This window comes from Choristoneura fumiferana, chromosome 14 (assembly GCF_025370935.1).
Source record: "Choristoneura fumiferana chromosome 14, NRCan_CFum_1, whole genome shotgun sequence".
Taxonomy (NCBI): domain Eukaryota; kingdom Metazoa; phylum Arthropoda; class Insecta; order Lepidoptera; family Tortricidae; genus Choristoneura; species Choristoneura fumiferana.
Genome location: NC_133485.1, coordinates 14,128,323 through 14,142,203, shown reverse-complemented (window position 1 = coordinate 14,142,203; position 13,881 = coordinate 14,128,323). Strand labels below are relative to the sequence as shown.

At 35.9% G+C, this 13,881-nt stretch overlaps 2 protein-coding genes across 25 annotated transcripts in view; both read left to right on the top strand.

The window, feature by feature from the left end:
• Trpm (transient receptor potential cation channel, subfamily M) overlaps positions 1-13,881 on the top strand; it is a 343,650-nt gene that overhangs the window by 298,727 nt on the left and 31,042 nt on the right. For all 24 annotated transcript variants that reach the window (XM_074097916.1, XM_074097932.1, XM_074097921.1 and 21 more), the window contains one exon: positions 10,079-10,337. In XM_074097916.1, coding sequence (XP_073954017.1) covers positions 10,079-10,337 — 259 coding nt within the window. The remainder of the gene's footprint in view (positions 1-10,078; positions 10,338-13,881) is intronic.
• Positions 4,234-7,674, top strand: LOC141434699 (uncharacterized). The gene is made up of 3 exons (XM_074097131.1): positions 4,234-4,814; positions 5,425-5,530; positions 6,645-7,674. The coding sequence occupies exons 1-3, from the start codon at positions 4,795-4,797 to the stop codon at positions 6,822-6,824; spliced, it is 306 nt and encodes a 101-aa protein (XP_073953232.1). The 5' UTR covers positions 4,234-4,794; the 3' UTR covers positions 6,825-7,674.

Below are 13,881 nucleotides of genomic sequence, written 5' to 3'. Positions count from 1 at the left end.
TTAATTTTAAAAAATGCCTTAGCTAGAACCTACATATAATTTTAAATTGGTAGCTCTAGCTGTTAAATTTCACATTCAATATTTCATCCCTTCAGGGATTAATTAAAAAAATACTCCGTCATATAATGTCTTAAACTTTGGTGATGTTCACTCATAGTCAAAATACCACGCACAGGACTTATCACGCTAACACACACGAGTAATATTTACCTCGACGTTTCGGCAACATTACAGTGGCCATGGTCACGAGTTGCCGAAACGTCGAGGTAAATATTATTCGTGTGTCTTAGCGTGATAAGTCCTGTGCGTGGTATACTCAGTCATATCCTAAAATTTATAATGTGTAGCTTTAGCGATTTTGTTTCCCCATAAATGTCATCCCTTATTTCACTCTTTCACGGATTAATTTTTATTGCCAATAGAGTTTTTTAGGGTTCCGGAGCCCTCGAAATTCTGCTTTATAGCTGATGATAAAGTTGCTTAGCATTTTTAAAGTATTTGTATATATAATGATTTTACTTCAAAAAAACCTTACCAGTTTTGATAGCAGTGGGCCCCATTTTTTTATTTGCCCCAGGGCCCTAGGTTACCTAGCTACGCCACTGTACTGTATACAGAAGTTTCTTATCAAAATTCAAATTATTTTGTTCTAAAACAAAATTTCAAGAAATATTTTTATGATTGTTCAGTTGAATCACTTGATTCTAGACCCATCGTAGAACGTTCTTGCAATAAGCGCCATAGCGAAATAGTTGTCAGTCAATGCGACGATACCGCGAAACTTTTTTGTATAAATGTTTCACAGTGGAGCACTATTCGCTATCGAGTTAGGATGGGTAGCTATACGTAAAAATAATAGTACATTATGTCTTAAGGGCGGTAAATAAGGAATTACGAACGAGAGTCTATTGAAGTTGTTAGAAGCCTGAAGTCGAAAACTGAGTGCTTTAATGAGTCGATGTTCGTAATTGTAGTACCGCCCGTGCGACATACAATGTTTTTCATCACATTTGCAAGTAAAATTGTATATTTGTAAAAGAAAAACTAATATTCTTTCCAAAATTGCCGATACCGCTGCCTGCGCTCTTGGCAGCGCCAGCGCCGCGCACAGTCACACGTCACACTCCAAACACTGTTGCGTTTTCGAAAATAAAGGATGAAAATAAAACAAAAATCTCCAAGTAAAGTGGGTTTAAATTTATAATGAAATTGTTTTGATTCCAAAATCGTTATTAAGCTTTGCATATTTTTACCCTTAAGATATATCTCGTCGGCCCTACGACGGTACGCTATCCTCATTAAATACCTACATACTGTTTTATTAAAATATTTATAAACCTTTGTGAAGATCCCCTAAAATGATTATGCGTATACATTTAAGGCTTACATTTTCAGTGCAAAAACATTATGTAAAAATGTTTTTGGTATTCCGTGAGGTTCTTTTAATATTGGATTACAGTTTTGATAACAATGGTAATATCATGATTGGTTATTTGGAGTCTTTTTGTATTTTTTATTTCAACTCCAAATTTGTTACTTTTACGGGTAGTGCTGCTGCATAAGTAGCGTAGTAGAAATAAGCAACCTGAGATATGTATGCATAGGAAAAATTCGTGTCTAAATTCCTGTCCAGCGGTGGTGTAGGGGTTATAGCACGCAGCACGGATTGCTGAGGACCTGGGTTCGATTCCCAGCGCTGGTCTCTTTTTCTGGTTTTTCTGTGCATCCATGTCTCAGTTTGTATTTTCGATATGGTTTCACGGGATACCCGTAAAAGTAACAAATTTGGAGTTGAAATAAAAAATACAAAAAGACTCCAAATAACCAATCATAATTTGATTGCTTAGTAGCGACATCTCTTGTCTGGGTGAGCGGTTGGTTCCGATAGAATGTGACGTCTCTCGATGAGAGCGAAAAACATAGATGTCGCTAGTGCTGCTGCATAAGTAGCGTAGTAGAAATAAGCAACCTGAGATATGTATGCATAGGAAAAATTCGTGTCTAAATTCCTGTCCAGCGGTGGTGTAGGGGTTATAGCACGCAGCACGGATTGCTGAGGACCTGGGTTCGATTCCCAGCGCTGGTCTCTTTTTCTGGTTTTTCTGTGCATCCATGTCTCAGTTTGTATTTTCGAAATGGTTATATCATTATAATTGTTAAAGCTTTTGACTGTTTACTGTTTCTTACTATTTAATGTTAAAACAGTGTGAGGTGGATTTGGTTGAAATTTGATACGTAAATAGTTGAATCTTAAGAGTAACATATAGCCTATTTGTATTTGATGCGTTATATATAATGTAACTTTGACGCCAACAATTTTCCGCCAGTGGCATCGTATCTCTCAAAAGAATGGACTGATTTCAATGCAGTTTTTACGTGAAAGTGAGTTTCCTTACGAAGGAACAAAAAATCGGTTCAGCCGTTTTTGAGATATTTAACTTTGTAATTATTATTTTTTATTCGACTGGATGGAAAACGAGCAAGTGGGTCTTCTGATGGTGAGAGATCACCACCGCCCATAGACACCTGCAACACCAGGGGGATAGCAGATGCGTTGCCAACCTAGAGGCCTAAGATGGGATACCTCAAGTGCCAGTAATTTCACCGGCTGTCTTACTCTCCACGCCGAAATACAACAGTGCAAGTACTGCTGCTTCACGGCAGGATTAGCGAGCAAGATGGTGGTAGCAATCCGGGCGGACCTTGCACAAGGTCCTACCACCTGCTACAATGACAATGTTTTTCATTTTTTTTTAAGTTGATTAAGTTATTCAGTGTGTTCTTGTTACAATATAAGTATTGACACCACAGGCCAAAAGTAGGTATGGGAACAAAAAGCTTTTTCTTAATATTTTAATGTTTCCATTATTATTATTATTGATGTAATTTAATTTAATTAAATTTATGTAAAATAATGTGTGATATAATGTAATTAAATGTAATAATGGGATTAAAAATAAAGAAAATATTATTATTATTATTGTGCATTGGTAACGCAAAACTTACTTTAGGCAGCCTCAAAAGATTAAAACTAGACCCAAAGTATTAAAACTTGTGTTGTATTAGTCTTAGTATGCGTGTCTGACGATACACTTGCGACTGAGGACACGTTCGAGCTACGCACACATACACATGTCGTACGGATATGTTTACTACTACAATTATTAAATTAGGAGGAGCGCGCCTTCGTGAGTGAACAGCTCTGTATCCAATAAAATTCACCAAAAGGGAAAAAACAGAAACAATAAAACAGAATCATATCATGACATTATAAATAAAACTTTGTAGACGCAGCATATTTTTTTTACCAATTCCGGCCGCGTACCAAACAGATAAGATTACCCCAGCAGGGTAATTTACCCGACAAAACTCGAAATCGTAATTAGACCAATAAATCATAAACAAACTGAACCCTTATCCCGTGAAACGTGAACTTTGCTTACTTTAGAATTTTTTAATTTACGACTGGCAACACAGGGCGGGGTAAGACAAGCAGTAATTAAATATATTGCAGGAACGTCTGCCAAAGTTACTTTTTAAGCTCGCTATATTGTTTTTTTTAATTAACTATATTCATATTCATATTCACACATATTTATTAGTGCTTAAGTACTAATGGGCTAAATGTAAGTCGGACTCTAGCACCGAGGGTTCTCTACAAAATTGTGGTATTTCAAAATATGCGCTATAAGCTGTCGTAGGAGGATTCTTCAATATGGGGTAATTTTATATCAGTATTTACAACTCTCGCGATATAACCCTGTGACATACTGACACGGGGACACTGCAACGACATTAATAGGGTTACATATGTAATCCTTCGGATACGGAACCCTGAAAGTATTTTACTCTTACTCTTACTGCGATAGTTGGCTAGATGCGATGTCTCATAATATTCCTATTTTATTTTTATTTATTTTAGCCTTTCTATCTATCCTACTGATGAGCAAAGGGCTCCCCACCCCCGATACTTCCACTGATCTCTGTTCACTGTATACAAGAGCCAGTCCTTCAAGAAGTAATCCAGTTCGTATTAAATGATTTTGTAACGGATAACTCACGTCTTAAACCGAGTTTAGCTCGACATGTTTCGGGCTATTTCGTAGCCATTCTTCTCAGGAGCACGCGACTCGGCGGCTGCCGCAACACGCACACACACACAGTCGCGTGCTCCTGAGAAGAAGGGATACGAAATAGCCCGAAACATGTCGACCTAGACTCGGTTTAAGACGACGAATTGGGTATTTTGGTGAAAAACATCTAGTTTTATCTCAGCAATTACAAAACATATCAAAGTGATATTTGAAAACCTGATTCTTCATTTCAATGACTTTGTTTTCCAAGTTGCCGAAACACGATTCGTAAAATTTTATAGCACAGAAAAAAATATCAAAGATACCTCTTGTAAGACAGGGATTTGCTTCTTACAGGCAACCCAGATCAAATTAAGATTCCAAATTTTCATGTTAAATTAGTTTTAACCCATACTTCAACATTCAAGTTGGATTTTATTTTATTAAATTGTAATTTGTAGTTGAAACGACAAAAACCGTTTTGTCGCTTACGACATTTTAATATAAGCTAGCGCGCGCTCGTATTTTGTATGAAACCCTATGAAACCAGTCCCCTCTCAGCGCATGCCTCAGACCGCCGCCGGCGTTGTCAGCGACGGACCTATGCTAGTCGAACTGCCACGCGCCATCGATCGCATATAAAATAATACCGAGCAATAAATGGGAAAAAAATGTCGGATCTTCAAAAAGGAAAAATAAAGGTTGTTTAATTCATGAATGTATGGTTATGATTAAGAAAAGGTGAGTAATCATTATATTTCTACAGTTCACTGGCACAAAACGTAAACAAATCGCCATGACAACGTCAGTTCTTAGTTTGTCGCCATGACGGTTCATGACATATGACATACTAACAAAATAATATGATATTTACATCGAAAGTAACAATAGAGCTATATTTCCAAAAAACTTTTTGATATAATGTGATATTTTGGTATCTTACGGACATTTAAAAGGCATTCGATTACGGTTTGTGCTAGTGCTGCATTCTGACGGCAGAACATTGCAGTAATATTCCCTATCTGCTTCTAGTTTTATACGAGTATAATAGGTAATACCTAAGTACTTACCTACTTTTTAGATAGGTAAGTAGGTAGGTAGGTAAGGTAATTAATAGTTAAAAATATTCTAAAGTATGTGTGTGAACCAATAGTGAACTGCAAGTACCTAAGTACGCGAAAACATTAACTTCTAAACTTTAGAAATCTAAAGGTACTGTAGAAAATCGATTTTATTCCTTTCATTATTGCAATTCAGTGTTTGTACAAAAAGCCATTGACTATACTTACAAAACTATTCACATTTCAATAAGCAGTAACACAAATAATAAAAATACATTATTATCTTTCAGGAAGCAATCATTAGAACAAAGTTCTGAGAATAAAGTCTTGGAGCCGTCTTCGAATTTAGGTGGAAATAAAACAATGTCAATCGATTTTATGCAAGGATATGTAGTGGTATGTATCCATATTAATTTTAAAGATCTACTTACTTTGAATATCAACTCTTGATTGAAGTTAATATCGCTTCATTTTAATTTAGTTTCTTTGGAAAACGAGAATATTCGCCAATGTATGCAGTTACAAAATGTATTAATCTCGTAAGATTTTAGTGCCTACCTGGGCGTTTTCACAAAAAAGCGTATTCATTCTTTTTTTTCAATTTTGGAAAAAATATAGTTTTTCCTTCTCAGAATCAAAAGTACAATCGATTCCGATGGTTTAAAAAAAAGTCCCTATCAAAAATGACAGTTTTGTAACTTTTTTTTTTCAAACACTCGGTATGGGCGTCACAAAACTGACTCATAAAGTTTATATGAAAAAATTAAATACATTTTGAAAGAAAAGGTACACTTTTTTTTGAAAACGCCTACCTACCTACATAGTAATTATAGTATAATTAATAACAAATTCAAGTTTATAAATAAGAAAATTTATTTAAGAACTGCAGATAAGAATAATAAGGACCTTCTTGAAGAAACTATGTAGGTCTACAGCTACAGTATTTCTTTTATTGCCAATTTTTACGTGAGCAGAATAAAGATCATATTTTTTGGTTTGAAACTTGTAAAAATGTTTTTTTTTTCTATTATAGATAGAAATATAATGTGAGAAAAATAACTCATCTCTCAACATAGTATTAGAATGCGCATCTGAAGTATCAGTAGGTTTTGTATTAACTTAAAGCCAGTAAACGAATGTACTTATACTTTGGTGTACAATAAAGAGTCGGAGTATTGTGTTGTTTTGTACATAGGTTCTAAAAAGGTTAATTTTAAAGATATAAGACAGCTTTTTTCTACTTTGCCTTTTTTTACTGTGATTTCACTGTATAGTCAGCACCCAAAGTAGCGGATCATTTTTTTACTTTGTCGTTTTTTTTACTTTGTTGTATGGTGTAAGTACGTTGTTGTATAACGACAAAGTTTAAAAATACGCAGCTACTTTTGATGCTGACCGTACTGATCTGTGGTGTTACGAATATTTGTATTGTACTAAAAATAACACAGTTGAACCTTAAATAAAAAGTTGACCCTTACAATATCTAGAGTAAAATAAACGTTTGTTTCAGATTGAGACCGAAAATCAAGATTTGGGGCACCGAATAATTGATTTTAATCATTTTATAATGGAACTTGTAAAACTTTCTCAGCATAAGTGTTCGTTTGATTACAGATTAGCTATAATGAAATTAGTTTCTGAAAATCAAGTACGAGTAGGCTTGCAATCTGAGTTTTCGGTGTGTAGCTAACGTTGACAACTCAAATTATGTTATGTCAGTTTCCGAATAATAACGGTGTTAAATTTGGGTAATTCTGGGAAAATACAAACAAACATAGATGCACGGAAAAACCAGAAAAAGAGACCAGCGCTTTCCTGATTTTTCTGATCTATGTTTCAGTTTGTATTTTCGATGTGGATTTTACGGGATGATCGTAAAAGTAACCAAATTTGGAGTTGAAATAAAAAAATACAAAAAGAATCCAAAAACCAATCTCAATTCTGGGAAGAATAAAATACAGATTAATTCTTTTGTGCCGACCGTTGCCGGCGGTGATGGCGGAAAAAAGGCCTTTATTTCTAAGAGTTATCTCCTTATATACTAGTTTAACAACGCCCTCTTCGGGCTGTTTATAGAACTTATTGGTTAAATACAGCCATTGGCAGATCTTGTAGATCTAAATGAATAAATTTAACAAACGGCTATAAATGATTGCGTTGTCTTTTAATAATGTTTGTGTAAATATTTTTTTTTTAATATAAATAAGTAAAATGTAAAATATAAATACCTATGTAAATTAGTAAATAACTGTGTTAAGTGTAAATAAGTAAAATATTAATATTAAAAAAGATAAATATAAAAAATTACCTGTAAAACCGTACGTTTGTATTATTTACTTTTTGCTCTGCAATACTTGCCTACATTTACGGCCCGAGATTTCTTATGTGTAATGGGTCTCAACCTACTTACTATCAAATGGACAATATATGGTGGCAGGCCAAATCTATAAATTTAATTTTTAATACAAGCTCTTGTCGACTGTGTTTTTTGTGGATTGTACTTGCACTGTCATCCACCCCACATAAGTACATATGCCAAATTTCACGTCAATCAGACCATTAGAAGTGAGTCAAAATTCACTTGCAAGATTTTACAAACAACAACAGAACAACAACAACACACAATACAAATATTGCAAGTTAATAAAATTTTGTAAAATAGTTCCATAAGAATAAAAAATTGAACCGACTACAAAAAACCATGAAAATAATTTTCTACCATTCAGAAATCGGTGCCTCAGCACGAGCCAGCAGGAGTAATTGAAGCCCAATATACGCGTATAGTAGAAGACTATATAGGTCCACTCCTGCTGGCTCGTGCTGAGGCACCGATTTCTGAATGGTAGAAAATTATTTTCATGGTTTTTTTGTAGTCAGTTCAATTTTTCGTTATATTTTTTTTTCACGCCTTTCAGTGTAAAAGATCTAAGATACAATAGTTTAATGTCAACTGCTCGTCACCTTTTACAAAAAATTGCTATTTCCGATGCAGAGACTTTCATTATTGAGGAGTCCTGGTGCATCGTCACCCGTTCCATTTCACCATATGCATTACGATTAACTTAAATTGCTTAGCAACTGTGTTAAAGTCATTGAAATTCAACCCGTGAGGTACTTGTTATCGAGTAGTAGCTCGGTTGGTCAAATGTGGTCTTCATCATCAGTTCCACTTCACGAAATGAAGATTTTCAAGAGCAAATGCACAAGTTACTACTAAAGATATCGAAATTACCATAGGTGTCCCTACAATATTTGAAGACTTCCCTCGATTTCCTTAGGATCCGATCTTCAGATCCTGATTTGGTGCATATGGGACCTAATTGAAAGCAAAAAGAAAATACAACCGAATTGATAACCTCCTCCTTTTCTTGAAGTCAGTTAAAAATACTCGTGATTTCATTACCTACTGCTATTTGCAAAAAAACTAAAAAAAGTTGTAAGGGCAACTCTAAGACGTCTCTGTCTGTTTTAGCGCGCTGTCTAGGCGCTGTCAGTGTAACATACGGTCGACTGTGACACGCAAGCCGCGTAAAAAGTAGAGGGTGTGAGCGGGTTGCGGGGTACAAACGCTCTGTTTTCGATTCATTGTTTAGCGATGCGTCACCTTAAGACGTGAGTTATCCGTTACAATATCAATTAATATGAGTGTCTCACGGTAGTTTTATAGTCCAGTTCGTCCCGCCATCGCTGCCTAGGTCTGCCAGGTCGCCTTTTTGAGTCGATGGACGTCCACCCGGTGGTTAGTTTGGCCCACAACTCGTCCGGCATGCGGCAAACATGACCAGCCCAGTCACACTTCAGCTATTATTCTTATCCCTATTGTTATTATTTCTGTGGTTCAATGTGGTTTGACCAGATGGCCTAGTGGTTAGAGGACCTGACTACAAAGCTTGAGGTCCCGGGTTCAATTCCCGTGTCGGGGCAGATATTTGTATGAAAAATACGAATGTTTGTTCTCGGGTCACGGATGTTTAATATGTATTTAAGTATGTATCTATCTATATAAATATATTTATCCGTTGCTTAGTACCCATAACACAAGCTTTGCTACGCTTACTTTGGGACTAGGTCAATTGGTGTGAATTGTCCCGTGATATTTATTTATTTATATTTATATAATCAATGGCTATTGGCGGTTAATTCTGTAATGGCTCAATGAGCTTTATCTCGCTCTCTCGGACAATTGCTAAGTAGGACAAATTAATTGAGGCATCTGACGGTTCTATTGGAAGGGTGATAAATTGTACGATGTGTAACAAAGCGAATTTTCTTTGTGTTTCATTTCAGGCAGGTAAATCTGAGTTTGAGATTTAGGAAACGAAAGTAATTTATTGAAGAAGACGCTAGTTTGGGGAGGTCCTTACCAATGAACCTTAACAAGACCTTAAACTTTAAAGGTCACGGGTGAGCAAACTACTTGTAGGTATATATTAGTTCAGAGAAGATTTTTTTGTTTTCAAAAATTTTATATAAACATTGACGACCCGAAGATATGACGCAATTGTAGTTACTTCTCCTAAAATCATTATTTTCTGTTGCTTTTGTGGCTCTAAAGTTGGATATATACAGTATAACTAGCTCTATGAGCAGTTTTGCCCCGATTAGCAGTTTTTAATGGTTTAAGATTATTTATAATAAGACTAGCAGTTGCCCGCGACTCCATTTGCGTAGAAGTATGAAAAATAGTTTACGTCCTAAAATCACATCACAAAAATTTCATAAAAATCGGTCAAGCCGTTTCGGAGGAGTTTGGTCACAAATGTGACACGAGAATTTTATATATTAGATTAATATACCTGTACAAAAAATATATTTATTACAGGGTCTACAACTCATCAAAAGTAATCCCGGTCTACAATAATGTAACAAATATCCCGTTGTAGAAACTCGTCTTTTATAAATTCAAATTTATATTATAATTTTATTTTTTCTTTCTTTTCACAGGAGCTCTCGACGAAGCAATGATGCAAGCACTGGAGCACGATCGCATAGACTTCGTCAAGCTGCTCTTAGAAAATGGCGTCTCCATGCGCAAGTTCCTCACCATCCCTCGTCTCGAAGAGCTGTATAACACCAAGAGTGGACCTGGGAACACGCTGCAGTACATCCTGAGGGACGTCCGTCCACATTTGCCCAGGGGTTACATCTATACGCTGCATGATATTGGGCTGGTGATAAACAAGCTGATGGGAGGAGCTTACAGGTTAGTAGCCAACATCTAATTGTCCGTAAAAACTGTGTGTCGGTCTGGTCATTATAAGCCCGTCAAAACATAAATGTGAAAAGAGAGCCAAGTCAATATTATGATATACGCCTTGATTGTTCACTTTGACGACAAAAGAAGTGATATCTAAATGGGTCAAGTGCTAAGGTGCCAAGTTCAATGGTCGGTCCTGAAATTATTTTATAACAACTTAAAATATCATTTCTTCTTATAACTTAGGATAATTGAAGCCTAAAGTCGGACTTGGCTAGTTCTCATATAGGGCGTTTTCAGATTATCCGATCCGATATCGGTATCGGACTCCGATACGATAAAAGGGCAAGTAAAATGTATGAAATATGATCCGATATCGGATCGGATAATCTGAAGAATGGTAAATATTCCATACATTTTACTTACTCCGATATCGGTATCGGCGTCCGATACCGATATCAGATCGGATTATCTGAAAAGGCTCTTATCACGCAACATAAAAAAAATAGTTAAGTATTCAAAATGGTAATAAATAAAAAATAAATAAAAAGTAAATATCAAAAATATATATTAAAAGTAACAAAATAATTTAGTATCGCTTAATTACGTAGAATATGGCTGAGTTTATTATTAATGACGTAGGTAGGTAACACCCTATGTAACCCATATTCCGCAAGTAATACACATTTCATTTCAATATCTGCCCCGCCCGGGGATTGAACCTTGGACCTCAAGCTTCGTAGTCAGGTTCTCTAACCACTGGGCTATCCGGGCTTCAAAATAATCAGCCCAATATTGAGGTTAAATAATTAGCCCAAAAGTTAGGTTTTGAAAGTCTATTTTTAAGCTGAACAGCCTGATTTGTCTAAAGCCTGCTGTTGGTTGCCATTAGCTTGATTGTACGAAAGCGTCACGAAAAAATTATGCTTTTAGTAATGTGGAGGTCTTATCTTGCCTAATGGATGAATGTAAGGCTTAGTCTATGGACGACCAGATGGCCTAGTGGTTAGAGTACCTGACTACGAAGCTTGAGGTCCCGGGTTCGATTCCCGTGTCGGGGCAGATATTTGTATGAAAAATACGTATGCTTGTTCTCGGGTCTTGGGTGTTTAATATCTATTTAAGTATGTAATTATATTTATCCGTTGCTTAGTACCCATAACACAAGCTTTGCTAAGCTTACTTTGGGACTAGGTCCATTGGTGTGAATTGTCTCGTGATATTTATTTATTTATTTTATTTATGGAGACCAAAGATCCCTAAGCCCGACTCAGACTAACAGAAACTGAAAATAAAAACTGTTTTATTTTTCGTATGTTATTATAGATTTCATCAACACACATAAAAAAGATGAGGATATAGACCGTTAAAGTTTAACGTAACGTCACGCTGTGCGATAGCACCTTTTTAGCATGTCGTCACATCACGGGCCCCGAACTTTGACGCATTTCAATTTAGTTATTTTTTGTTTCATTGACAAAAGAAAAAATACATTCCCAAAACTTTTTAATAATATACTTAACCGACTGATTAAATAGAATGTTACTTAAGTACCGTCAATGCAGACGTGCGTTCACAGCTAGAATTAAATGCTATGTAAGCCATCTTAGAGCGCATGTGCGCCAATCGAATAATTACGAATCGAAATGGTCGCCATGGCCGAAATCGGTCGAATCATCATCATCATCAAAATAACCATTTTTGTATCCAAAAACCCGACCTAATTGCTTGTTAGCCACCCTATGTCATAAAAAAATGCTTCAAAAACCACAAACATGACCGTTCTGAGCCCAAAGTAACACTCTCGTTACGTCCAAGATGAAAAAAAAAAACATTTTACCCCAGACCTCGTCGACTGGTAACCCTCGCAAGCTATAAATAATTTATTTTATTCCAAATTGATCTTTACTCGCTCACCAGAAAGTCGTTTTTGGTCCTTCACAAACATGACATACCAGCTTCCGAGAATTATTTATAATAATTTCTTATTACGTAGGACTCGATGGCACGCCTGCCCAATACACGGCAATTTGATGTTTCTGTCTGTACATAATTTTATTACACATGAAACGCTTATTTACCTGGCCTTATACTCAGAAGTAAGAAATTTGAAATTTGAATCATGCCCTCCCGTTCTCGCTAATAATATATTTAACACGTGTGACAGATATGATATGAAATTCGTATTTCAAACTTGGTAGAATCCCTGCTTTGCTCAAAGTCATGGTTTTGATTATGTTAGTGAAGTACTGTTGAAGTTAATAGGAAAAGATTGCTTTCAGCGATGTAATGAAATAAAATTATTGTCGCTCATAAACGTTGATAAATAGTACATTGTTGTAGAGGCACAAAAGTAAGTTTCAACTTTTGGCCGAGACTAAACATTGTGCTTTTCACGATCACTGCGAGGACATAAAAATAGTGTCTCCCGCACGCCAGCACGCCAGCTCAGCACGCCAGGAATGAAATTCAGAAATTATATTCCAAAAAGTAGTATCGTATTATGAAATACATATATTGATACGACCTGTTTTCGTAATGTGTTACATTGTTGTCGTGTTTTCACAGGGGAAGTTGGAAATCCGAGGAAGACGCCCTTGCCCAGCAGTGGGACACAGACAATGGCTAAATAAAAATAAATAAAATATTACCAAAAAAACTTGTGCTTACCGATTCAATCCTACTAATATTATAAATGTGAAGGTTTGGATTGTCACTCCATTACGTGAAGGGGTTCAACGGATCTAAATGAAATTTGGCACATTTTTTAATCTGGACACATTATAAAAAAAAAAATACCTGGTGTTGCAGATGTTTATGGGCGGTGGTGATCTCTTACCATCAGGAGACCACTTGCTCGTTTGCCATCCAGTCTGATAAAATAAAAAACCTAATACATAAATATCAAAATGTTAATATAATATCAGGACACTTGAGACCAAAATTGACCTAGTCCCAAACTAAGCAAAGCTTGTACTATGGATACGAGGCAACGGATAAACATACTTATATAGATAAATATATACTTAAATACATATAAAACATCCAAGACCCGAGAACAAACATTCTTATTATTCATACAAATATCTGCTCCGGCCGGGAATCGAACCCGGGACCTCAAGCTTCGTAGTCAGGTTCTCTAACCACTTGGCCATCCGGTCGTCTACGTCAACATTATAGGATATTTACTTTTTATCTAATGAAAATTGCATTATCCTCGTAGACAAAGTCGTTGGCAATGTCTAGTAGGTATACTATAAACCGTGCACTGTTATTTTTAATACCTACTTTGTAGAATTGTTAGTAAGAAGATAATCGAAGCCTGTTTCGTAGAAGTATCTACGATGCCTACGGCGTAGCACTAGTTCGTAGCACCGACTTGTTACCACATTCAAGTCGACGCAGTCTGATGAGAAGTTATGTAAAAGCAGTTTTGCACTGCGATCTTTCTAAAACCAATCCAAATCAATGGGAATACCGGAATACCGGAGTACTCGGAGAACTATTTTTATAGTTCCGTCATTCGAAATCTATCAGATCTAGTGCGTAA

Bases quoted from the DNA above. Each gene is read 5' to 3' on its own strand.
- LOC141434699 (XM_074097131.1), top strand. From the start codon at position 4,795: ATGGTTATGATTAAGAAAAG. The intron at 4,815-5,424 runs GTGAGTAATCAT...ATTATCTTTCAG, and splicing joins ATGGTTATGATTAAGAAAAG to GAAGCAATCATTAGAACAAA. The intron at 5,531-6,644 runs GTATGTATCCAT...CGTTTGTTTCAG, and splicing joins TTATGCAAGGATATGTAGTG to ATTGAGACCGAAAATCAAGA.